Source organism: Phasianus colchicus, chromosome 1 (assembly GCF_987193195.1).
Source record: "Phasianus colchicus chromosome 1, bPhaCol1.hap1.1, whole genome shotgun sequence".
Lineage (NCBI taxonomy): Eukaryota > Metazoa > Chordata > Aves > Galliformes > Phasianidae > Phasianus > Phasianus colchicus.
In genome coordinates, this window is record NC_143436.1 from 54,372,275 (window position 1) to 54,398,081 (window position 25,807).

General features: G+C 41.9%; 2 protein-coding genes across 4 annotated transcripts in view; both read right to left on the bottom strand.

Annotated features, from left to right (window-relative positions):
- Positions 1-11,148, bottom strand: part of RIC8B (RIC8 guanine nucleotide exchange factor B) — a 33,732-nt gene extending 22,584 nt beyond the window's left edge. The window contains exons 1-2 of one of the 2 annotated variants that reach the window (XM_031600055.2): positions 10,956-11,148; positions 8,858-8,905 (exon numbers count right to left, since the gene is read on the bottom strand). In XM_031600055.2, the coding sequence (XP_031455915.2) occupies positions 8,858-8,905; positions 10,956-11,045 (138 nt within the window). In that variant the 5' untranslated portion in view covers positions 11,046-11,148. Of the gene's footprint in view, positions 1-8,202; positions 8,680-8,857; positions 8,906-10,955 lie in introns of those variants that run through there. The other variant, XM_090143313.1, reaches the window with a different exon arrangement.
- A 4,415-nt stretch (positions 11,149-15,563) lies between these two features.
- RFX4 (regulatory factor X4) overlaps positions 15,564-25,807 on the bottom strand; it is a 91,650-nt gene continuing 81,406 nt past the window's right edge. For both annotated transcript variants that reach the window (XM_090143323.1, XM_090143327.1), the window contains exon 18: positions 15,564-17,356. In XM_090143323.1, the coding sequence (XP_089999449.1) occupies positions 17,084-17,356 (273 nt within the window). In that variant the 3' untranslated portion in view covers positions 15,564-17,083. The remainder of the gene's footprint in view (positions 17,357-25,807) is intronic.

Consider the following 25,807-nt stretch of genomic DNA (forward strand, 5'->3'; position numbering starts at 1 on the left):
GAAAAAGAAGTAAAAACATTTAAGAAACAGGAAGCGACCAGCCTCAACTCCCAGACAGATTACCTGGACACAGCTTCACTTCTTACAAGAACTTCACTTTACTGTTAAGAGAATTTTCCACACAATTAACTTCACTCTGCAAGCTGAAGCAACAGTCACAAAGTGCATTTGAAGTGATATACAACAGGACTGAACACATAGTTCAGAGAACTCTAGATAAGAAAAGGCCAGTTTATCCTGTCCCCAGCCTAAGCCCATTTCTATTAGGCTAAATAAATGCAGTACTACAAACTTACCTGATTTTTCACTAGTAATACTAACGTAAAATGACTGAAGGTTTCTGATGGGACTTCAAATAACAGGAATCAGCTCACAGATGAGCTGATCCGAATCAACAGTCTTTGAAATTAAAGGGAGCTTCTAGTTGCTCGTTAGTTAAGTTGTGCCCACCTGCTGCTAGGGAAGCATCACCAGAAAACGTCAGTAGTGCTGAGGGAGAGATCCCAAAGGGAACCAAACTCCCACCAACTCACCATGGGAGATGGAAGCCTTACCTCCCTCCATACATTTGAAGGCTATCCTTACAATTTAAGCAAAGATTACAAAAACCATCACCTTATGACTTCAAATCTTTGTGAAACTCAGCAGTAGAAGATCCTTATCTACGATTAATTTCAATTATGTGATTAATTGTAACAAAGATAGATACTGAACTGAAAACAAAAGTGATATTTTGATATTTAGCAACCAACTTAAAACTTGGGAAAAAAAAAAAAGAATCTATGTTTGTATGTTACTTCATTTCCTACACCTTCCTGAAGCTTTGGCTATATAAAAGATTCCATGATGTAAGCAAGGATAGAGATTCTTTTTATAAGCATGACTCTTATGCATACTACATTAATAACTAAACCATGCCACGCTTTGGAACAAGTATATATATATATATACACACACACATATATAATTTAAGATCTAAGACTTGTGGAGTAGAAATCTTAAAAATTCTCCAGAGTTAGACTCTAGCAAGCTACCAAGAGCAATTTTAAAGGAACCAGCATACAGCTTCTTGCTTGCACTACTTCTTGTATCAGAAAGTGACTCTGCTAAGTGCCAGCTGGAGTTTTGGTAAACTTAGAGGATCTGAAGCTGGTTGAAGAATTATTCATAGAAACTTCTGAAGCAAGGGAACAAAACTCACTCTATCACTGAATTGCCTTGGAGACAACCAAAACCAAAAGCCAAATACCACAGCTTCTGCTTTCTTGATGGTGTAAAGGCTGTGCAGATATGAGGAACAGAAAAGGAGAGAGCACAGTCATAGTTTTCATTTTCTTCAGATGGTGCTTTCCCCCTTCCCTCACCTCTTGCACATTAGCATGGCATAACCTAATGGGCACAGATGTTATTTACTTGGTTTAAAAGGAAAGCAAGTGAAAGAATTCAACCAGTGAGGCACCCCCTCCCCTTCCCATAATATGTTACAACTGTCCATGTTCCAGGGGCTTGCTGCTATCCACTAAACTACAAGTTTAACTTTTGCTACTTATAACCATATTTTCAACTCCCAGAACGTAGTTGCAACTTTCACAAGTCATGTTTTACACATAAACAAGGTAGTTTTTAGTCTTTTCAAATTTTTTTTTTTTTACAGTTATAAAATACATTCACTTCTCTAAAACTCAAGAGTTCTCAGCTTTTGTTCTAATGGTAAGGTGAAGAAAGAGCAATACACAGAGCTCCTTTCATCCGTGCTGCAGCATAAGTAATATTTACATACTGTAGAATTCTACTGTGTGTTGAACCACAAAGCCCAGAAACAGCAATCTGTCATCTTGTCCTGACAAGAAAGGTATTCATCCATTTTCTTCCTTTCTCCTGACAGCATAAACACCTGACATTAAGAAGTAACATGGTCCTACATAAAAAGCAACACCTTGAGATCCACGAGACGTGCATTTTCTTCCTTGCTCAGCCATACACCTCTTATGTGGCTTTGGCCAAAGACGTATCATTGCTTTACTCCCATGTAACCGTTTCTGTTTACAGGCTAATAATATTTTCTAAAGCAATCCCTGTTCAGCAGAGGTGCTTCTTATTGGGTGCTTATATTTTCCTGGCTCAATCTCAGCTGACAGCAATAGATGTTAATGAACATTTGGGCACTTCACAATTTTGCTCTTCGGTCCAATGGTGCCTGGATGTGAGGTCCTTTTTCATCTCCTCTCTGTCTTTGAAGCAGACATCTATAAAGCACACTTGACCTATGGCCACTTTTCTCAGCTCACAGACCACTGAACTTTGATGCCACTATGTCAGACAAATTTACCGTAGCTTTTCAGTATCAATAATGTGTTAATGAGAAAATTAAATTATTCTCCTCTGCTTCTTCCCCTCTGGCAAATCATTGTCTTCTCTCACATGCACCTTTGGAATAGAGCAGAAGCAAAGCAACCTGGTTTCCACCCAGGAAGTACCCAAATCCAAGCAAACAGTACTGCTTCACTGAATAAAGAAATTTATTTAGATACAGATTATTCAATCCTAGAGAAGCTGCAATTCAAAGAGAACGAGAACTCTGCTGAATACCACAGAAATGTAATGCTCTCATTCCTTATTTTCTACACTTTTATTCTGTAGTCTGTCATAGATTCTGCAAGTATCAGAAGAGTTATGTTTATCACTCACATTTAAAGCAAGGAAAAAAACCCAAATGTTTCTTCTTTCCATTTTCCACTTTCCTTAGTAGCAGTGCATATTCCTAACAGAACTGCCAGAAGAGTCCATCAAGAATTCTACAGTAGCAGAACACAGGAAATGTGCCTGATTTTGTAACATCTTCACTTATTTGCAGGTCAAGCGTTCTTAGGACTTCTTTGTGTATTCCAAGGTATAAACACAACCATCTTGACAGAACAGAAGCAATACCACATGTGCAGCAACACGAGCACAGCAGACTTACTTTATTCCTTATTTTTTAAAACATACTTGTGAGGTTGAGCTTAAAAAACAAAACGTTAGTTTTTTAAGAACTGGACACAGAATGGAATTAGTCCTCCTCACCCTTCTTCGAGAGCTGAGAAATAAAAGTGACAGACACTATAGTGAGTGTATGCTTCCTGCCTCAGCACTGGTGAACCAGAAGCTGCAATGTCTTTGGCTTTGACAAAGATTATGAGGTCAGAGCACACGATGTTCCCATTTTCCTAAATAAATGACATGTGGCACTAAGCCACGCTTTCCTTCTCCTGCACTGGCTGGAGTCATTCTAGCTCACCTTCATCTTTTGGCCCGTGGTTTTCATAATTTTCAAATCTCAGTTTAAGTTCTCTCTGAAGTTCAACAGAAGCACGTAATTCAACCTACTTCTGCAGTTATTTGGTGACAAAGATGTTCCCAAGCAAATGCATCTACTCAATCAGTCACATAGCAGTACAAATGAAGTTGGCAATAGCAGAGCTATCTGTTCCTCAGACTTATCTTCGACGTTGCTATAAGCATGAAGATTCACAGCAGCATCTACACATGCAAATAAAAAACATTAGCAGGTATTACGACAAACTGAATGCGAGTTTTCACAGCTGTAGGTCTGTGTAGCTCTCCTTGTTATTCAGAAGCTTCCTTTAAAATAGAAGTGCTTCTCACATAACACAAAATTATTTTATGTTGTTTTTGTTGTTGTTAAATTAAACTACCAAAAAAAAGTGTTGTAGAGAAATGATGCTTTTGGCAAATCAGAGCTAAGATTTCAGGATCAGAGAGGCATAACAAGGAACTGCTTAGTAAGAAGTTGGCTGATCATTTCTGCTAAGAGAAGCAGCATTAAAATAATAAGCTAATCATTTTATTTTGCCATTATATTTCAGTCAGTCATCCAAGGCATTAAGAAAGTAAGCTTAAGTGTATTTGAAATGGTTCCATGTTTCATTTTCTCAGGAAGCCAGGACAATATCATCTAATGCTTAAATCCAAATGTGTTGAATAAAGAGAGATCTAGATAACCTTCTCTGAGAAGGCCCTATCCAATTTTTGCCTGGCTTTTGCCGATAAGACTCCTGTGGGGGGAGTGTACACTTATACTCCTTGGGGATTCAGTCAGCTTCACTTCAAAATCTCATTGTTCAGCCTGTGCTGACAGCAGGAGGTTGGCCTCTTTGCCAGAGGCTGAAGTTGCAGGTCTGAGCATTTGAGCCCAGGCTGGGTGGCACTCCATATGTAAGGTTAGGAGCGTACACTGTAAATGGCACTGTCAAGAACCAAACCAGGTGTGTTCCTTCCATCCGTCACAGAGAGGTGAGGTGCAATTTGACAAAGATGCACTCATAGAGCCCTGCTTTTCTTCCTCTCGAAAAGGGACAGGGAAAGCCCTGTACAGCCAGTGTAATCCAGTGGTTAAAGAAGGGTTTTAAAGGAGAGATGAGTTTCACTGGCTTAACATAAAATGTAAGACAAGTTAAAAAGAGAAGAATGCTGAGTGAGACTGGGCAGGACCAGAAGGAATTGGAACAAATCCTTATTGCTAATTAAGGGTGCTTTGTAACTTCTCCCTTACAGACTGGTGCTCCCTTAAGAGATTTCAGAGAAGTCAGAATAACAATTAATACTGAGATACCACAGCACACCCACAGGAGAGCCTAAGCTTAATATTTTTATAGGACTCACACCAGCAGACTTTAAAAGCTTGCACTGAAATTAGTGGAAGCAAAGCAACTCCATATCTTTGTGCCTGCGGGATCCTTCAGACCTCCCAGAAGTGTCACAGTGCCAACAGCACCGTCTATCAACAAGGTTGGTTTTTTATATTATGTATGACAGCATCTTGCTACATCAACATACTTTACTGCTTCCATCCTTCCGAAGTTCAAATGCAGTACAGCCCACAGCCTTAAGGAATCTCTCTACATTGTGAATTTAAGCAGCAGGGAGAGTCCCACAACACATTTGTGGATTTAGCATCATTAATTCTGACACCTTTAAAACATTCAGCAGTGTGAGGAGGAGACTGTTCCAGAATTTTCTGTCCACTACAGAAGGCTTCAGGTTCAGATCTATTATGCTCCAACTCAACCTGAGCAATACGTTACGAATACACAGAGATATTCTGACTTGAGATCTGTATGTCACAAGGCTGACCCAACACGGGAAGCTGGAGACAGCTTTCTCATAACAACAGAAGAGCTGTCAAACTGATTATCAACACTTCCATTCTGTTTTTGTAATGTGAAAAGTGAGTGCTTCAAGTAATACCAGCAGTGAAGCGGACAAAACGTAAGAGGAAATACCTGAATCATAAATGCCCTATACTTTCAGGTAAGAATATAGCTCATGAATAATACTCTTACATTTGGCTGCTGCTTGCTTTTTCTTTTTTCCCCCTCTCAAATTCAGCATCTTCAGCCAATCTAAAAGCCAGCCTTGCTTACCACCTTAGACAGATTAACTCTGTTCCATCACCCAGTGAAATGATGCTTAGCTCCTTCCAGCTGCATGCCCTGGTTAACCAGGAAGTCAGTGCTGCCAGAAGTTTCCAGGCCACAACAACATTGCGATTCTCTTGCCACTGCAGGTCTGCAAAGAGCACAAGAAAGCTACTATCCACAAGCAGGATCGAGGTAGAAATGACAGAGAACAAAGCCAATCCTATTTACTCCACTATTTAAATGAAGAAAAAGCAGTTCTAAAGAAAACATTCCTTTTTGTATGAGGCTAAGCAGCGGTCACCCAGGATGCCTGCTGTACCAGACACACACCAGGCCTGAGACCTCTCCTCAGGTTATCAGAAATGTACCTGCTGGAGCTCATAGCACAGGCCAAAACAGAAGCACACATCATTAAACAAAACAGAACCAGGACAAGCTACAGCTCCTATCAGAACAAGATGGTAGAACACAAGCTTGTAGTGTCCGGTGGCTATGTCCAGATAGATGTGCTCATCAAGCATGGCAGCCTTGCCTCATTCTGCCCTCAAAAAGGGACAACCCACTTTCCTGCAGGAGCTCAGCATCACAAACTGGCTGCCAATTTAACCAACGTCCAGCCTAAAGCATCAGATTCAACAGCCACATCACAACTGCACCACCAAACAAACTTTTGCTGGCTGATCCATCCAGTCTCTGTAATCAAGTTGTAATTCTGACCTCCTTACTCTCATATTTCACAGCATGTCACTGCACATGGGGTGTTCTTTCTCTAACAGCATCAACCATGAAACAGCATAAATCTCAGGTGCACTCTCACTGTACACAGCTACACTACACACAACCTTAAAAGCTTAAAATCACAGCTGAAGCTGCATGATGAGGTAGAGGGGAAAAAAAAATATATCAAGTATTCACTGCACCACTGTTTACCTTTTACTTATACTCTTGCACTGCCCAGAAAGATTTACAATGTCTATTAGGCTTGCCAGAGTGAACAACTAAAAGAAAATTTAATCTTATGCATGAATAAACCAAATACAGAAAAAGACTGCTAACAAGCATGTACTGCTACTTTTGCTATCTAGTAAATTTCTGTCTGTATTTTCCCTGATACCTGAACTTCAAGTCTGATACACGACTTCATTATGGATTGTGACCCTCCTTCTAAACTCTCCTCTGCTGCAATTACTTTAATTTTTAATATTAATTATCTCTTAATTCCTGTTTTTCTCTCATTACCACTTTCTCAACCTGGACACACTCTCCTTCTCAATGCAAAATAAATGTGGAAGGGGTGATGAAGGATGAAGACAAACACATTAAGAGATCCAGATCAAGATCCCACCTGCGTTCCACAGATTAAAAAGAAAAGTCACCCACATTACCAATGGTCAGCTTTGAGTAAAGCCAAACATTTGATAATTGCATGCATGTCTTCTGAAGCTTTAGAACCATAGTTTTTCAGTGGCATCTTCAAAGGTCTCCGCTGTGGTTTAGCCCAGCAGGTAGCTGAACACCACACAGCCATTCACTCACTCACACCCCCAGGTGGGATGAGGAAGAGAACCAGAAACAAAATAGAACTCATGGGTTGAGATAGAAGCCATTTACTAAACCAGAAAAGGAAAATGGAAACAGAATGCAATGATTATATAGGTGCAATGCACTTAACTCACCACCCACCAACCAACAGCCAACAACAACACAACTGCCTTCCCACCAGCAACACAGTGCCTCACCACCTGCCAACCAACCTCCAGCAGCCCCCAAGCACCAGCCACGTCCCCAGCCAACTCACCACAGCTTTACAGCCTTCCCCTTAATGTCCCAGGGTATGGAAGGATCGCCCACCTAATTCAGGCCACCTGCCGTGGCTCTGCCCCACTGAATGGGGCACCCAACCACCAAAGCATTGGTGTCCTATTAACTCTATTTCAGCTGGAACCAGATGTATGTTTTTTTTTTATCATCTACTTCTTAGAGAATGATGAGGGTGGAATTCAAGAACAACAACAACACAACTATGCAGCTTTTCATTGCCATACATGTACAAGCAAAAGCTGCCTTAATCGTATGTGACTAATGCACCTCATTAAAGGTACTTTTAATTAAGAAAGTAACAGTACAGAAACAAACTTATGCAAAAAAACCTCACACCATTGTTTAGTACAGAACTGTTGAGCCCATTTGCTATCTTGAATATTCCTTGATGACCTCTGTTGTCTTAAATTAATGTCAAAGAAAGAACAATTTGCCTGTAAAACGTGCAAGAATTTAGCCAATTTAAGCTCAAATTCTATCAAGTGCTTTCAAAATACTTCTCATCAAGCTAGAAACCCTCACCAACTACAGCAACAGCTTAGGGCACTGAATAAAACATTACTGGCTTTACGTCCACCTCTACAACACTCCGCTTACAAACACATAGGCTTGATAGTTTTGTCATACTGGCTATCGCTCAACTATAGCATTCAATATTGTTGAAAGTTCCAAAAGTAGAGGTGCTGCCCACAAAAATCCTGCTATAACTTTGCATTTAACTCAGATCTAAATCCAAACCAAGACAGTGACACAACAGCAACAGTGAAAAAAAATATCAAATCTCATTAAGTGTGTAACAGCTGTTCTCTAAAATACAGAAAGGAAAGCATGAAAGGACACCTTCAGGGAGCTCCCAGGTTTGTGAAACAAACCTATTCTACAGGAACACTATGGGGAAGACTTCTACACAACATTTGTTCTTGTTTTACTTTAATTTATGAGAGACAACAGCAGCACATACCATAGTTCAGTACTGCTTGGGTTGAACCACACACTTGAAGGCCTTTTTTTAGTTTGAGTTCATTCTTGGGCACAACTCATTCGTGTCATAAAGAACCGTAAGCTAGGATTGCTGCATGCAATGCTCATGGTTTGTCATTACATATTATGTCATAAAGATAACAGGGGGTGGCAGTCAAGGGCAGCTGAAGCCTTAAACACAAAGATGCGAATGAATCTCATGGGAGCTGTTAGGCCCTGACACACCTGCACAGCTCCAAGCTACAAAATAAACATTCCCCACCTGGACAGCCTCACACACTCAGCATGTGTTCTGATGATGACAGCTTCCCTTGGAAGAACACTCTTCTGCAGCACTGCCTCCCTTTCAGTTTCATAGCTCTACACTTATCCCTTTATCTCAACGCCTACTACTCAACTACCTAACGTAGGCAGGAAATACTGGGACACTGCTACCTACTGAAAGGAGAGAAAACAAAAATGTCTTGCAAAATTTTTGTATCTTTTTCTTCCACCAAACGTGGACTCCAGGAAATCACTTATGGGCTTCTCCATTACTACTTCATTTGAGACAGAGATGATTGCTGGAGTTTCTGTTTCCCCTTATTGTACTTCTAAGCAGAGCACAAAGGGATTCAACAGCCTATTTTACTTACCTTTCTTTTATCTTCATCTTCTGGATCAAATCTGAAAACAGCTCGATTCTGTTTAAAAAAGAAATTACACTTGTTATACATGAACATCAGCTGTTAAGTTACAAAACTTTAAAGGTCTGATTAAAACCAGTCTCAGCTAAAGAGAGCAGCCACGTCAGCGTGCTTTTCCTGATCCACCCAAAAGCAAAGGCTTCACAAGTGTCTCCAACCAACAGCTTCAGTTACCTCAATGCTGGTGCAGAACCGCAGCAACACGAGTTAATGACATTGAAGAACTTCTGAGCTCTGGCTCCTGGCAGGAATCACTGAATGACTTGGCTTGGAAGGGACCCCAAGGATCATCAAGCTCCAACCCCCACCATATGCAGGGCCACCAACCTCCCCATTTAATACTAGACCAGGCTGCCCAGGGCCCCATCCAACCTGGCCTTGAACACCTCCAGGGACACGGCATCCACAGCCTCTCTGGGCAGCTGTTCCAGCACCTCACCACTCTCATAGTAAAGAACTTCCTCCTGACATCCAATCCAAATCTTCCCTCCTTAAGCTTAAAACCATTCCCCCTTGTCCTATCACAATCTACCCAAGTAAAAAGTTGATTACTGTCCTTTTTTATAGTCCTCTTTTAAATACTGGAAGGCTACAAAGAGGTCTTTCTGCAGCCCTCTCTTCTCCAGGCTGAATAAGCCCAGCTCCCTCAGCTTGTCTTTGTAGGAGAGGTGCTCCAGCTCTAAGTTCCTTTTTGGCACGGGACTCCCAACGCCACCAGTGAACCACAGAAGTTCAGGAAAATGCCAACCAAGGGCAGCTAACAGAGACTGATGAGCAGTTAACCAAGAGAAAATTAACAAGAGAGGAGCAACAAGAGAAGGAACAGAGATTTGAAGTAATAATTGCAAATGGGCCAGAGGTGCTCTCCTATTGAGTTCTCTTGGCTTTTCTATAGCCCCCTTACCTTAAAACTACATTTACCACTCCTCCTCACTGAAAGCATAGTTTATTGCTTAACAAGACTAAGAAACAGAAGGAAAACCTGGAAGCTGGAGTACTATGTTCAATCTTTGCTGCCTTCTGCCCAGCGATCTATCTTAGCCATTAACATCACACAGAAATAAATATAGGAAGTGTTAGGGCAAAACTTTGAACAAGAAACACATTAAGTGAAACATCATGCTGAGATCCACTTCAAAAGAAGCACTGAGCCACACACAACTCCAGAAATCTGTTTAAAAAGATAGAAAACCCTGAGCAGAAAGTGTGCCAGCTCTCACCGTCCTTGAGAATTCCACCTAAGTCCAAAAAACTCACTTGGGGAAGCTCCCGTGAAGGCACAGAGCACAGTGCAGCAAGCACAAGAAGAGATGTGTGCACACAGATGCTTTCTAACAGCATTTAACACAGGGTCACTTCAGAGAATAAACACAGGAGATCGAAGGTTCCCTAAACTGAGCCTTTTGCAGTGCCTCAGAAGCCTAAGAGCTAGAGCAGATGAGCCCAGCAAACTCCAGAGACAACAGCCCATCAGAGGCAGCACCCTTCAGACGCTGCCGTCTCCACCTTTGGACTTCACCCAGTAATACAAGGACGTACGTCAGATTTCCCCCCTCACCTCAGCAATGGGAACGAGAGAATCACAGAACGGCTTGGATTGGAAGAGACCTCAAGGATCATCAAGCTCCAACCCCCTGCCTCACGCAAAACCGTAACGTTCGTTCCTAACAAAGCCCTGAATTTCAGCAGACGCCCAGCTGGACACGGCCGCGTTCGGATCCCACCCAGAGCCAAAGGCCGGGCCAGCAGCGGGCAGGTGTGAGGCCGACAGGCACGGCCGTGCCCGAGGGCGGCTCAGTCCGCGCACAGCAGCGGGAACGGACCGGGGGAGCGCGGCGCCGGGCAGAGGCACTCCGCGGCTGTCCCTGAGCCTCCGCCGAGGGCTGCGTGCCGGTCGCAGCCCCTCGATGCGGGCAGGCCGCAGGACAGCCCCCGCGCTGCGTGCACGGCGGAAAAGCAGAGCGAGACAGCGGCTCCGCCGGGCAAAGCTCTGGGCGTGGCGGCGGGCACCGCCCGGTTCCTTTCTCCTCCGCCCTCAGCCCGTTACCTCCTCGTTGTACCGCAGCAGGGCTCGCTCCGCTGCCTCGGCGGCTCCGCCGTGCCCCTGCACGGCCTCCAGCACCGCGCCCAGCTCCATGGCCGCCGACACCGGCAGCCGCCGCGCCCGACCTCCTGCCCCGCGCCCCCTGACGCCACGTGACGTAACGCTACGCGATGTGACGCGACGCGACGCTCCCCGTGGAAACAGCCCTGACTGGCAGGCGGTGCCCGAACGCTATTGGCCGCTAGGAGTGGGCGCCCGCACCCCAGCGCCCTCCTATTGGCTGCCTTTCTTTCTCGCCCCGCCCGGCCCCCCCGGAGAGGACTACGCCTCCCGGCATGCTAAGCGAGGCGGCGCTGCGGTGCGTGGAGGGCTTTGTGCCGCGCGGCATGATGGGTATTGTAGTCCGCAGCGGGCAGCCCCGACGGCGCCTAGCGAGAAGGGCGGCGGAGCGAGATATGGAGTGTGGGTTGGAGACCCGCAGGCCGCCCGGTTATCCAGCGATACAATCACAGTCTGACACGTAGCCTCCTCGCTAGGCTTGTCCTCATCCTGCCTGCTTCTGTGCTGTCTGCTCCTTTAGTGCTACAAAGCAAACAACCTGTCCCAGTGTGGGCAGCTGCCTATCCTTATTGTTCGGACACGAGCATTTCATGGTGCCTTTGCTGCACCTGCTCCATACCCAGCAGTGGCTGCTCTGGTGCATGACGGCTGCAGGGCAGCCTCTCTGCACGAAGGTGGAAGGGCCCCTTTACCCACCTGCCCTGCGCAAAATGGCACCTGCTGCCACTCTGAGCCCGCAGGCTGAGTGTCCCTGGGCCATTGCAGGGCAAAGTCTCAGTCTGGTCCCTGAAATGGGGCTTCTTCATAACATTTGGGAGCAAAACAAAACTCATGAGCTGGAGGACAAGCCCCACGTGTCCCTTCTGTGAGACAGCACAACTGCCTTCCCCAAACCACCTGTCTGTCCTCTCATGGGGGTTTGATATACTCTCTACAGGGTGTTCACGTGGGTGTGAGAAAGCAGAAGGTGTGGGGTTGAGATCCCAGTGTCTCCTCACTGTTGGGTTTTGCTCTTGAGATCTGGGAGGGCAGAGTGGGCCAACAACACACGCTGAGTGAGAGTCTGCAGTGTCCGCGCACAGGGTGGCTACATCTCTACAGAGCTCTACAAGACTACAGGTTTAAGCTACAATTAAGAAGATGGGGCTTATTTCCATTCTCAAAGTGCCCTATTGTCAAAATCCACTGTTTGGATAGAGGAAAGTAATATATTGAAGTTGCTACTGAAGGAGTAGCAAAATCACAGAACCACAGAATCACAGAATGGCCAGGGTTGGAAGGGACCTCCAGGATCATGAATCTCCAACCCCCCGGCCACTTGCAGGGCCACCAACCTCCCCATTTAATACTAGACCAGGCTGCCCAGGGCCCCATCCAATCTGGCCTTGAACACCTCTAGGGATGGGCCATCCACAGCCTCTCTGGGCAGCCTGTTCCAGCACCTCACCACTCTCTCTGTAAAGAATTTCCCCCTGACATCCAACCTAAATCTTCCCTCCCTCAACTTAAAACCATTTCCCCTGCAGTTATCAACCCTTTCAAAGGGTTGATTCCCCTCCTCTTTGTAGGCTCCCTTTAGGTACTGAAAGGCTGCACTGAGGTCACCCCGCAGCCTTCTTTTCTCCAGGCTGAACAAGCCCAGCTCCCTCAGCCTGTCTTCATAGGGGAGGTGCTCCAGTCCCCTGATCATCTTTGTGGCTCAAATCCATTTTGAAGTGTGCATCCATTTTTTTGGGAAGCAAGACTGTGTGTATATTAATGCAGCTTCTGGAAGAAACTTAGTCAAAGTAATCCTTTGCTTGTTTGATTTACTGTTCTATTACAAAGCATGAGCCTGCTTAGATTTACTTCACAGCACAGTAAAATATTCATTTCATTTGTACATGGTCAATTGGAATCTTTTTACTTATTAAAAAAAAAAAAAAGCCCAAAACTAAAAAAATAAAGGCTAAAAAACTGTTACTGAACCCTTAAAGGCACATTGTTATTCATCATTGCTGCATTTTGGTTTCCACTTTAGGCAGCATATGAAGGATTAGGATTTCAGTGAAAGAGGGGGGATGGAATAAATTGCATCCTCTACCAAAGAACTGCCAGACCTTTTCAGATGAGTGCATACCGCGAGCCCTTCCCATGTTAGTCAGCTTTATCTAAACCTTCCAAAGCAATGTCTGCCCCTGAATTTCATGGGTTTCAGGGTCAGTCACAACAGAATTGTGAGGCTGGGGAGGTCAGAGGCCATTTTTGTCAAAGGGTAGTGACCTTAGCAGCAAGAGGTAGCCTGACAAAAACAGGATTCATGCCTGTGAATGGAGTTCTCACTGCTCTTCCCCCGCTGAGTCTTTTTTCTATCTGGTAATGAAAAATCTTGAAGAATTGTAGTGGATTTTTATATGCACGCATACATGTTTGTGTGTATATAGCTATATAAATATACGGATCTGTTACATGTGTTAGTTATGCTATAATACATCTTATATTGTATTTATGACAAATATATTCTCATAGATTTTGGACTATGAAAAAAGAAAATAATGCATGAATGTGTTAGAAAATGAGAGAGAAGAGAAAACTAGCAAAGAAAAAAAGAAAAGAAAAAAAGAGAAACAAAGAGAGAACAAAAAAGAGGAAGGAAGTAAGAAAGGAAAGGAAAGGGAAGAAGGAAGGAAGAGAAGAGAGGAGAGGGAAAGTAAAAGGAAGGAAAGGGAAAAGAAGGGAAGGGAAAGGATAGAAAGGAAAAAGAAAAGGAGAAAAATAGAAAGAGAAAGGAAGAAAGCAGGAGAAAGAGATAAAAAGTTTGAATATTTTGGCATGTGGTATGCCAACTAAAGAAAAATCTGTACCTTGCACTTTTACTCTCTCTACGCATAAATATTTGGCTAGGCAAGAAACATCAGTTTTAGTTACCATGGTCAAGAGAAAGGCTTAATTAACAGTCTTCAGAATCCAACTCAAGAGGTTTGGCAATTTGTACTAGGATGATTTAAGAGATTTCCTGCCCATAACCAACTATTCAACCCAGAGGTTATCATCCTCTCTTGAGCCACCACATTTCACAGCCTGGTATACACCTCTGTGACCTGAAAGCTGTGTTGGTTTACATTAATATGATGGGCTCTGATCTGCAGTGGTCAAGAAGGGGGCCCACTTTCCCTTGCAGAGCTGCTGACACAGACGATGATGGTGACCTTTGCAGAGCTGTGCTCGGTGATCTATATATTGCTCCACATGAATGTCCAGTTTAAATTTCAAAGCCCTCCTCAGGAGATTGTTCAAAGGTAGCTGAAAGTATATGTTCAGACTCCTGTGGCATCCAACGTATACGTATATTTTTTAAAGAAAGACTGCAAGGGTCCGTTTGCAAAAGATTTGCAAATCCAAGCTCTGATTGATGGTGAAAAGGACAGTTCTATGGGTTTTTCTTGATTACAGAACTTTGTGATGCTGCTGTTGGTCAGAATTCCCTTTCCCAGCACTTCACACATGTTGTTACAGTTCTCCACTCACAAATCCTGCATTATTTCTGGTACTGACACATGTTCAGTATCCATCCTCCTTCCTGAACAACCTCCCTGACAATCTCCAATGCTCTTCAAGGCAAGGTAATTGAGTTCCAACTTTTGAGTTCATGGTAACTCCTGCCCACAAAGGTCTCATCAATACATCCAGTCCTTGGCGAGAGCATGAAAGGCTATCATCAGCATTCCTTCAGGTAACTGGAGATTAATGGAGTGTTCCAATTGATAGGAAAAAAATGAAGGCATTCTCGTGGGTTTGTTGGATACGAAGCAATGCAGAGATTTGGAATTCATTTAGGAAGATAAAGTGCATTTTTCCATTTTAGTGACTGCTTTTTCCATATTCATTTCTCACAGTCTTGATGAGACAATTATTTCTTTGCTTGTTAATAATTAATAGGCCAGAATCAGTGCTTTGATGTAAGCACCTTCAATAAAAAAATGTAAAGGAAGATTTTGGTCTCAAGCAGAATAAAACTCTAGCTGCTAAAGATAGGCTATTAAATCTTCCCAGCATGACTTACCTTCTTCATATGTGGACAGTTTTGTCTGAAGGTAGCTTGAATGAGATTTAACAGATGAGTTATCCTAGACACAATCTCTTCTGTCCTGCCCTCACTTAATGAAAGTGAAGAGTGAATGTATAATGGTAATGACACCAGGTTACATGAGGAAAATTTCAAAAGGTCTGTGACATCTAGGAAACAAGATTTTCATCGGGTACCTAATGGTGGAGATTGGCTCCTGCTATGTTTCTGACAACCCTACCAAGACCTTGACTGAATGTTTAAGAGCCTGAACAGTTGCTAAACCTGGCCTGGACCACCCACTGTCTCTCAATTCTTGAAGATTTCCAGTTCATTCCCATAGTTACTTTACAGCCCAAAAGCTCACTAGCTTACTCACTGGTTGAGTACACAGTATCTGAGCATTTTGCCACTTTATTTGCTCATCTAAAGAAGATGACATTTCCCATTTCCAGTATTCCAGTGGCAACATGTCTGTTGTAAATTACAGTAAAGAAAATAAAATAGCATATCTTACCTGCTTGGGTGGATATCCGGACTTAGGTGAGCAACAGTAACAGGATATGAACCAAACAATATAAAGTCATCAACTGGCAAACAGAATGGAGTGGCCTGTAGCTGGAAGCACAGGTGGAGGACTGCTCACTTGCAGTTGGTTATACATGTTCACAAGTCGTTTGCTGGATAAAAAAATACATTGTCACTTGTAGGATTTTTTGAAGGGTTGCAGCTTCTGTATTAAGTAAATTAAAATGGTATCTATTCAATTTCAAGAACTTTATTTGAGCATGAAAATCCCTCATATATCTTGCACAACTGTACAAACACTTATGTCCATTTTAGGCATAATAGTGGTTATTATCAGACTGAGTGCTATCAAAGATTTTATTTACAAAACAATTGCTAAAATGTCTGATGTCATATCTCCATTTATTTATTTCTTACCCATAGGGTAATAAGTCCACCACAGTTGCTTGGTGCATTTTATAATACAGAAGAAAAAGCTATGTTAATAAAATCTAACAAAAACTCACAAATAGCTACAAATCCGACAGAAAATGTCTAAGAAAAGTTCTCCCCAAAATACAATACATTTTTCCACACATACACAGTACAGAATAAGTTCAAAGGCACAGCTTTGAATTTTGCTTTTGTAGAAGTTATCACCACATGAAGGAATTGAGGGAATATTTTCATATCTGTCAACAGGTAATCAAATGAATATTTGTGTTTGCATTGTCTTTTTTACATAATTGCTTCATATCATCACATTTAACATATGTGGCTCTGAATCCAATATCTTCCCAGTCCCCAAGTCCATTCTTAATGTTGTCATTACTGACCAGAGAAGTTAGATTTTTTTTTTCCAGATTGTGCAAACTTAACACAAATACATATACAATAATAGTCAAATTAAGGCAGTGTATAATTCAATGCTACATGTGTTTTCTTCTCTTTTGTAAAGTTACTGGATCAACAGAAAGGTGCATCAATACACAAAGTTAGGTTGTAAACTGAAATCTACACAACACATGTCTTTTAAGGAGCCAGGTAGAAGAAGTGATGCAAACAAATGATGACTTGGCAGAATTGTTTTTAAGGAATGCACTGAAAGCTTAAAAGAAGAACAGATGTCAGAGTTCTGCTGAGAGTGAATTTCCTGTCTTTAACACAAATCATAAATATATTCTGTTCCAGTACTTTGTAAGACTCGTTAATGTTTGTCAATAAGAGGGGGGGGAATGGCTCACTGACATCGACATCACACAGGGTTGGCCCACATGCCGGAATTAGAAAAGGCACAGATTGGCCTAAAAAGATGTCTAAAATAGCACAGAAATGCTTTTCGGCTACAGGAACATTCAGTCACACTGGTCTGCAATCTGCCCACGTTATGAACTACATTTATCTTCCCAGGATCTTTTCCATCTTCACCACCCTTCAGGAACGTCCACGTAAATTCCCACATAATATCAAGTTTGTATAACTCTTTTAAGTATACGGGCTTCACTGACACCAGTCATTTTCATTTAGCCCAGCCTGTGGTGGCTTCCCCATTGATGTAGGCGAAGCCGGGAAAGTGTTGCATGTGCTCATATTCAGAATTTCTGCGTGTAGTCAGAGGGGTGTACATGTCACTGGAATTGCCGTATCTGGTGGAGTGCATGGGGGGGCTCGTGTAGCAGGAGTTTGCAGCCGGCACCTCCGGCCAGCGAGGAGTCACTGGTGTGGGATGCAGCCTTGGAGTACTGCTCATCAAACAGGGCTCCATTCTTGATGTCGGGCTGTTGAAAGGGTACTACAACAAAGGAGAAAAGTGAAGAATTATTTATCACGTACTTAATTTTAAAGTAAGGGCTGGTGGTATCACATATCCTTGTTTAGCATAAACAAAATGGTATGATTGAGCAGCCCTCCAAAACCCTTATGATACTGAAGGTAGAATATCATATAACAAGTGTCCGAAGTCAAACCAAAGTCTTGCAAAGGAGTCACAACATTTCCCCCTCCCTGGAAGTATTCAGGGCCAGGCTGGATGGAGCTTTGAGCAATCTGGTTCAGAGGGAGGTGTCCCTGCCTATAGCAGGGAGGCTGGAACTACACGGTCTCAAAGGTCCCTTCCAAGCCTAACCATACAATGATTCTATGGTTTAAATATTGAAGAGCTAGCTACTGGCAGGTATGTCTGGCAGCAGAGAAATAAACTGAATTTGTCTAGTATTTTCCTCATAACTGAGAAAGTTGCTATTCAGTAAAAACAAAACAAGACAAAATAAAAAACCAGCATTAATTGTCATTCAAATAGCTTTTGAGGGAGGAGAGCAGAAGTATCTTTATTACTGGAAAGGTGCCTTCCCTTTCAAATGTTTGCAAGCCACCCTGCCAGTTTCTGGAGAAGAATACTGTGGTCTGGCCTCAGAGCGGGCAGCTAATTGGAGAACTTACAAAAAGAGACACGCAGAAGAAGAATCTCTCTATTTCCCAGCTGTTCACAGTGACAGTTGGAAACTAGAAACCAAAGAAGTTTGACAAATGCCTCCCACTAAGGAGAAGATGTGCTGAGGATAAGGATAAGCAAGAAAACAGAGAACAGCATTTGCTCTCTGTAGTCACAGACTGCCCAATCAAGAGGAAGAAAACTGTGCTTGTAAGTGTTTGCTTAATGTCTGTTTATTTATTGCCTGTCTTAAAAGAGTGAATCATCTGTGTGCTCTGCTTAAGAAATAGCTTTCCCTGCTTTACCCTCATATTATCCATCTGCACTGCAGAGATGGTGAGTATCCCTGTTCCCTTTGACCATCTGTGTATCTTCACATCTACTTTTTACACCTGCTAGGCAAGATGGTTTCTGGATGCCCCAGATGGACACAGTAAGCGTGGCAGAACTGGGGTGAATGGATCCACATACACAGGGCCTTTTAGACAGAAAGTGTTGTAATTTTAAGTTTCATTATATTGGATTGTTTGAAACTGCGACATTTCCTTATTACGCTGTCAGCAGAGTAGGACTGCCACCTCTCCTGCATCTGACTCTTAGAAAACTTGCAAAATACATGCTAAAGCTTCGTACAGCTGGGAACTGTAAAACTACTTCCCCATATTTTGGGTGGCTGTGGGAAGAGCTGCTGGAGTTGTTCAACAGAGGGAGATGGCAGTGATTCCCAAGGGGCCTCATTACATTACTCCACTGCCGGATGCGGGTGGCATTAATCAGTTGCATGTGTGGGTCCCCGAGGCAATTACAGAAATGTCTCCATGAGGAGTTTCTGCTGACTCCCTTCAGACCACAGCCAAGAAAGCAGCCCTGCCTTGGCAAACGTATTTGAACAGCTCAAAAGCCACATGCTGGCCACTCCTAATTAAGCAGGAGAAAGAGAAGACTATTTTTGACCAATATACTGCAGTTTGCCATTTAGCATATTCCACTGTGTCCTGCAGAGACAGACCAGTTAGCAGATGAGAGGGAAGAAATCAAAGTTGTATGCATTATTTAGCATATACAGCACATCACCTGTGCAATCAGCTAGAGGCTAGTAAATGGCAGCACCATACTGGAATGTTAAAACTACAACTAGGACTGCTAATACAGCTATCAGAATAAGCTGTATTGGCAACGCTGTCAACATGTCCGTACCAGATCATCTGAATTTCCATCTTCAACCCACTGAGAGGCTTTTCAGTAGAAAAATTTGACAGATCTTAGGCACTGACTGCAGAAAGCTTTCTATTCCCTTCCAGAAGAATCAGTTTTCAGACTTCTTGAGGTTTTAGAACCTTCTGCACAAGATAAGACTTGCCAGTATCCAGCAATAATGAAACACAAGCTTTGTGGTTTTACATAAGGAGATTTGAATTTAGAATCATGGTTCTCTTTTTAACTCAATATGATAAAGACAGGACACTGTCAAGAAACAATCAACCTGCAAATATTCTGAGTAAACATAAGAGGGTCCAGAAAAAGTTGAATAATTTTCATAGTTTATCTCCTGGAAGAATAGTTGATGGATTTAGAATGCAGACATGAACAGGCAATATGTTGAAGTCATTGTCACGCTTGTGCCTGCTGACCACCTTCATCTGAACATCTTGATGAGCAAAACTTCTGCCATAACACATTCAGAGAGAACAACCTGTCACGTGATTTCCTACAGCTTCAGAGTCCAATTTGTCTCACCTAACTTTAGCTGTCAAAAAGTCAGGCATCTAATAACAGTGAGTCATCTGTGTTCTGTCTGCAGCCTCCAGGAGAGTTGATCAAACCTTGATTTGTGAAGCCTAATATTGAGAATATTGAGAACAACAGGGGTGATCCTTAGAAGATGGCTCTTTCCTTCCTCCTGCAGCCAATTAGTTATTAGGTTATATTGGCGTATGAGGTTGACCTGTGCTAAATAGAAGTCCCTTTTTCACAACTGTTGACTCCATCTGCTGTTCTTCCTGGCAGATCTCGTATGCTGGGAAATGTTCAGCTGTGTACAAAGTGTTTTGAGATGGTAGATGGTAGGAGCCAAGACCAGGATCTATTACTGGGGGGGGGAGGAGGAACAACAACAAAAAAAAAAAAACACAACAAAACACACCATACAAAATAATACATTTATTCTTTTCTGAATGTCATCTGTGGAGTTGCAAGATGTGGGCCAAACTAGAAGCATGCTGCTTTGACTTCAGTAGTGTTTTACTTGAAAACAATTGCACTGATCCTTGCTTTTCTTACCCATGGATCTATACCCCAAATCACTGAATGAGTAGTATATTTAGAAAGAGATTAATCTATACTTATTCCATAGTACTTAAATGGTTCTCTCATCTCTCCCCAATGCAATGACTGATTTGCTCTGTTAACCATAAGAGAATGCTTTGCTCTCCTGACTTGGTGCAATTTTCCCTTGATGTTGTGGCTTTCAGAACAGAGGAATTACTTGCTTTCATATCCCCTTAAACATGCCCCAGCTTCAGCTGGGGCTTACATTTACTGCTTATATTTACTGGGGCTTGTATTTGCTTATATTTGTAGACTGTGAAACTTCAATATATCTGCAAAACAAACAAAATGAATGGTGGGGATGTGCTGGATCTCCTAGTTGTACGTGACTTTGTGTATGGAAGCAACCTAATGTCTTCTAGGTAGTTTGTATACACAACTGTGCTGTTTTGGGATTGAAACCTTGGCTCCCAGAATGAACTTCAGGATGCACTGAAAAGAAAGATAATCCCCTTCCTATTTGCAGTCAAGAGACCATGCTGAGGCTTCTAGAAGGCAGAGCTAATGGCTGTGCATAAGGGGACAGGATACAGTGCTCCGCTTTTCCCCCTCATCAGGCTCATCCGATGCAGCTGTGTTTATGAATGTGTCACGAATGTAAAAGGAATAATTGCTTGAAAATAACATGGACTCTAAATATCTAGTATTTTACAATAAATTCTGTTATGACTGAATGCAAGACGGAAAGTTTTGTAATGGTAGGTCAGCTAATCGCAAATGAGTCAGTGACTTCTTTTTCCCTACAGTGAAGAGACTATTGAAAGACAATATTTTTAAAGTACTCATTGGCCCCTGCCTGACTATTAACTCACCCAATGAAGCATCTATTCAGCCTTGTTGGAGTGTCCAAAGCATCGCCATCTGGGCGGATGCCTGCCCATGCTGCCTGAATCACCTTTCACACTCTACATCCGGTTTAATGAAGAGTGCTTAAGCATGCTGAACTCAAAACACTGGGGCCTAGTGATCTTTGCCAGATATAAAAGCGACATTTGTTGGAGGGCTCTTGACAGGAAATTACCATTTTCTGGGCTAACTCACACTTGCTGCAACTGCTGCCTCAGACCTAGACAAGAAGCCATTTAAGTCTGGGACGCTTTAAGAAGATTATTGTTAAGGCCTTGCCCAAGAATGAAAAATTAATTCAATGTCTTTTATTATTATTTTAGAAAATACTACGTTAAATATGTCCTACCAAGAAGTGAAGATTAAATTCCTAAAGTGTGGGGATCGAGAATAATCTCCTTATTCATATCCTCAGCTCACTGACTGATTATGCATAGAGGTGAAAGGTGTCTCTGTCCAAACAGCAAAATATTTTCCTTATGAATGTGGCTCTGACTTTACAGTGCATTCGCTCACGTTTTTGCAGAATGCTGTAAGTTAGTGTTCTGTGTCAGCCATTACTTTAAGATTTGCAAATAACTCATACCAGGAATGATAGCTATTGTGAAGGGCTGGCTATAAATTAACTTTATGAAGATCTAATAAAAAATATCAGCATTGGATCTGTTGATCAGTTTGATCTTTATAACCCTGTATTCAATCCTTTGCTCCACAAAATGAAGCTTAGTAAATCTCAGTGTGTCAAATAGGTGGGGTGAAGATTTCAAGACACTCTAAATGACCCTGGTACTTTTGGGAGAGGAATTTGGAGCCTCATGAAATCCTCATTTGTTATTATTTAAAAATTAAACATGTTGTATTCAATACATAATTACTTCAACTACATTTTAATAATCTCAAGACTGTTATGAAACTGTAGAGTTAGGAACAATAATTCTTGTTGCATGGGTAGGATTTGGACAGATTTTTTTTCTTTCTGTCATTACTTGGTATCGGATGACAGAATGGTCTAGTGGGGGAGGGTTCATCATTCTAATTGCACTGGTATAGTCACAAGCTTATACTGTTTATGTGCTGGATAGACTAGAACTTTTCCCTTTTCCCCCTCCACATGCCGCCCTTGTATAATTCCTACATGCAGAGCATCCACCAAGGAGAATCTATGCAGCTGATAACTCCTAAGTCTGGAAAACAGATGGAGGACAGAAGTGGGAGGAATGATGAAGAACTATAACATCTCTAATTGTAAGAGTAAATAAAGAGAGAATGAGTATTGCCTATTTCTCATCATTCCCCAAAATATAGGCAATCTAATGCAATTCTGAGATAGCAGGTTTAAAATTAATAGCAGATTACATGCTTTGTACAGCCCATTGTTAAGAGTCTCTAAGTACAAAAAAAAAAAGCTCAAAGAGTTTAATGTAGAATAAGTTGCTAGAAAATACAACAGTCCAGCTGCCACTTCCTGCTCAGGACATCCCTAAGTCAGCTCTTACCAAGCACAGTGTGGCTATGCTGGTAAAAGGACCACTCTCTACCTATCCTTTCACTAATCATTTTCCTCTACACATTTGCTTCTGGCCATAGCTGGATATAGGACCTGGATAAATGGATCTACAATATGATTTACAATAGCCATGCATTAGGGTACTAACATAGATACTGTGTTTTTTGCTGTATACTGCACTGCATTTACGGTGATACACATTCAGATGACAGGCATCTTTACATGTTACCAGATATATTAAAATATAAAAACATCCTGCTGCAGATTTCCCTCATTCATTACTTTTCCTACTAAGAGTGTTATGCTTGTGAATTACAAAGAAAAATCACTGCAGCGCTAATTAATTTATGTCTAAGGAAGAGGTGGAATTATATGAATTGCAATATTTACGCATAGCTTGAAAGGATCAAATCCTGTTCAGTCAGGGTGAAATCTGCAGACAAAAGCTGCGATCAAAAGCCATCCAAATGCAGATTGTGGAAGCGGATTAGATGGTGGCATTGTGAAGGGTTACCTCTGAAGCGGGTACCTCTCTGCCACACTTGACAGAGGTTCATAGGAACACTGAGAAGCTTTTAGACAAACTCATCTATTTTTCTACCCTGGTATCTAGTTCACCTAAAATTCGAGGCGAGTGAACTGAACAAAACATAAGGTCAGTATAGTTCTGTTTATGTACACACATTACACAGCCTCCTAAATAATGATGGAGTTTACATTATGTGATTGTATTCACTTCAGCACTGTTGCTTAGAGGACTAGGTAGTACCAAATCAATTCGTAGATCATTTTTTTTATTTCTGTGCCTGGCTCTTGGCCAGTAAGCCAAGTCAAGAAATGAGCAATCAGGCCTGGAGTTACAAGGAAACAACTGTTCCAAGAACTAATCACAGATGCTGAGGAAAGAAAAAAAATATATTCGGATTAAGACCAAGGTTTGAACAGACTGTCCCTGTCAACAAAAAGACTCTTAGCCAGCAGTGGGAATTAGTCAGCCTGCGTTGCCAGAAGGAGCCATTTTTAGGTTCCTGCTGGGTTGGTAGCTGCAGAAATTACTACATCAGAACATTTATTTCCCTCTAATGTTTTTATACAGGTCATCTCCACTGTTTTGCTTGCTTGTCCACCTGAGAGTCATTGATCTGTCTGAGAGCTACTTAATAAAACCTGCATTTATCTTAAGGACACATCACATTGCTCTGTGAGCCAAGGTAAGCACCAGGACTGTTTCAGAGTTGAGAGATAACAATATCCTCATGAGCTTTCACCAGTCAGTTGTGGGAGGGGGCGATGCACAGTGCCTCAGCTGTATCAGCTTTATCAAATACTACTGTTTCATTTCCTTCAACACTAGTGGATTCAAATTATCCAGGAGTCTCTCACTAATATGGACCAAATGCTTTTCAGGTAGGATAGGCTTGTCTTGGGACTGCCACCTATACTCTCCAAGAGCTGTATGTAGTACAAGACTTACAGCTGTCTGACTTCTTCCCCAGCAGAGCCCCACTGTAAGGATTCCACTGACAAAACCATAGCGGTATCCTGAAATTTACACAATGCAACTATCATGTAACTCTGTGTGTGAAGCTAAGATTAATATGCTACATGTTGACAATTCCAGTTTAAAGGGTCACTCACTCTCTTCTCCCCTCCCTGATGTTCAGTACTCCCCACTCCATGAAAATAAAGCTATTCCCTCCATCTCATTTGCTCTAATTCCATTTGTTTTGGTGGTTGTCTGTAAATCTTGTATGTGAAATGATTCCATCTTAAAGTTATATGAAAGGACAAACAAATGAAGTCAAACACAACTCTTTCTTTACGAATATTGCTTTGGGCTGGAAAATAGCCCTAAAATATGTGACCTGATAAAACCTGGATTACATTGCACTCTTCCACTGAAAGAGGTTGGATAGACATGGTGTTCTTCCAAACCAAAGAAGTAATTTATAGCTGCAGCCTAAAAGCCACCTCTATTACATCTTGTCTGTTTCAACTCAGAGCCTTGTCTAGGACAAGGGCTCTCTCTGATTCCATGTTTGCAGAGAACTTACCCCCCACACAGATTTTTTTCTTGGGAATTAATCTGTTGACACTATCCTAAAGAGCTAGAGCTGAGACAGAGTTCTATATTTGAACTGAATGTAAATTATAACAAAGAATTCTTTTGAAGAGAGACGGTCAATGCCTCCGCTTCTAGACTGATTATATTAGCACAGCAATACACATTTCATCTCTTTGGGTTTCAGTGCAGTGGCAGCTGTTTACATATACACTGCAAATGTGGATTCCTGTTGTATTTTGATTTTGCAAAATCATGAGTCCTAGGTTCTACTTAGAAAGTCCACTAGAAGAAATGTAGTTCCATAACACCCTTTTAGGCTTTGTGGGCAACAACACTTTTCATTTATATGCTTCTAGCTAAAAGTAACTAAGAAAACATTTATTACCAGGGAAAGCATTTTAAAGAAGCTCATTTAGTTAAAAAAAGTAAGATTGTTTAAGATTCTTTGGAAGTTTTTTCTCAGTTTATATCTTTCAACAAAGAATGAGCACATTTATAGGGTTCTGTTAACCTTATCCTGCTATGAGAGTGCATCTCAGTCCAAAGCTCTGCCAAATTCATATATTTGCAACTGGTCTGTGACTGTAGTTAAACATGGTGGTCCCTACTAGACTTACATAAATTTCTAGCAGATGAAGCATAAAAGGCTCTATGTGTGTGGAATACCCCAAAGACATCACCTCCTGCTTGTAGTTGCACTCTGTAGATCTTCCAACAGAGGACAGACCTGTACACCAGTTGCATAGTACACTAAAGCCTTCCTATAGTGGCACTACTTTTAAACTGCTGCCAAATATCATCTTCATGCTTAATATATGCTGTTTCCCACTGGCTGTTTTGTGAACTGAAATAATTACTGACTTAATTCCTTAGCTTATGGTAGGAGACCAAAGCATACACATTAAATAGAAACTCTTTGGAATGGTGCCCAAAGTTATTCAAACTATATACAGAACTCACAGTTTTTTGCAAACTCCTAACCATATTTATTCTCAAGAGCAGAGACACCAGAAGAATTCACTATGGTCTCTGCATCTTCTTTCAATTGTATTAAAACAATTTTATT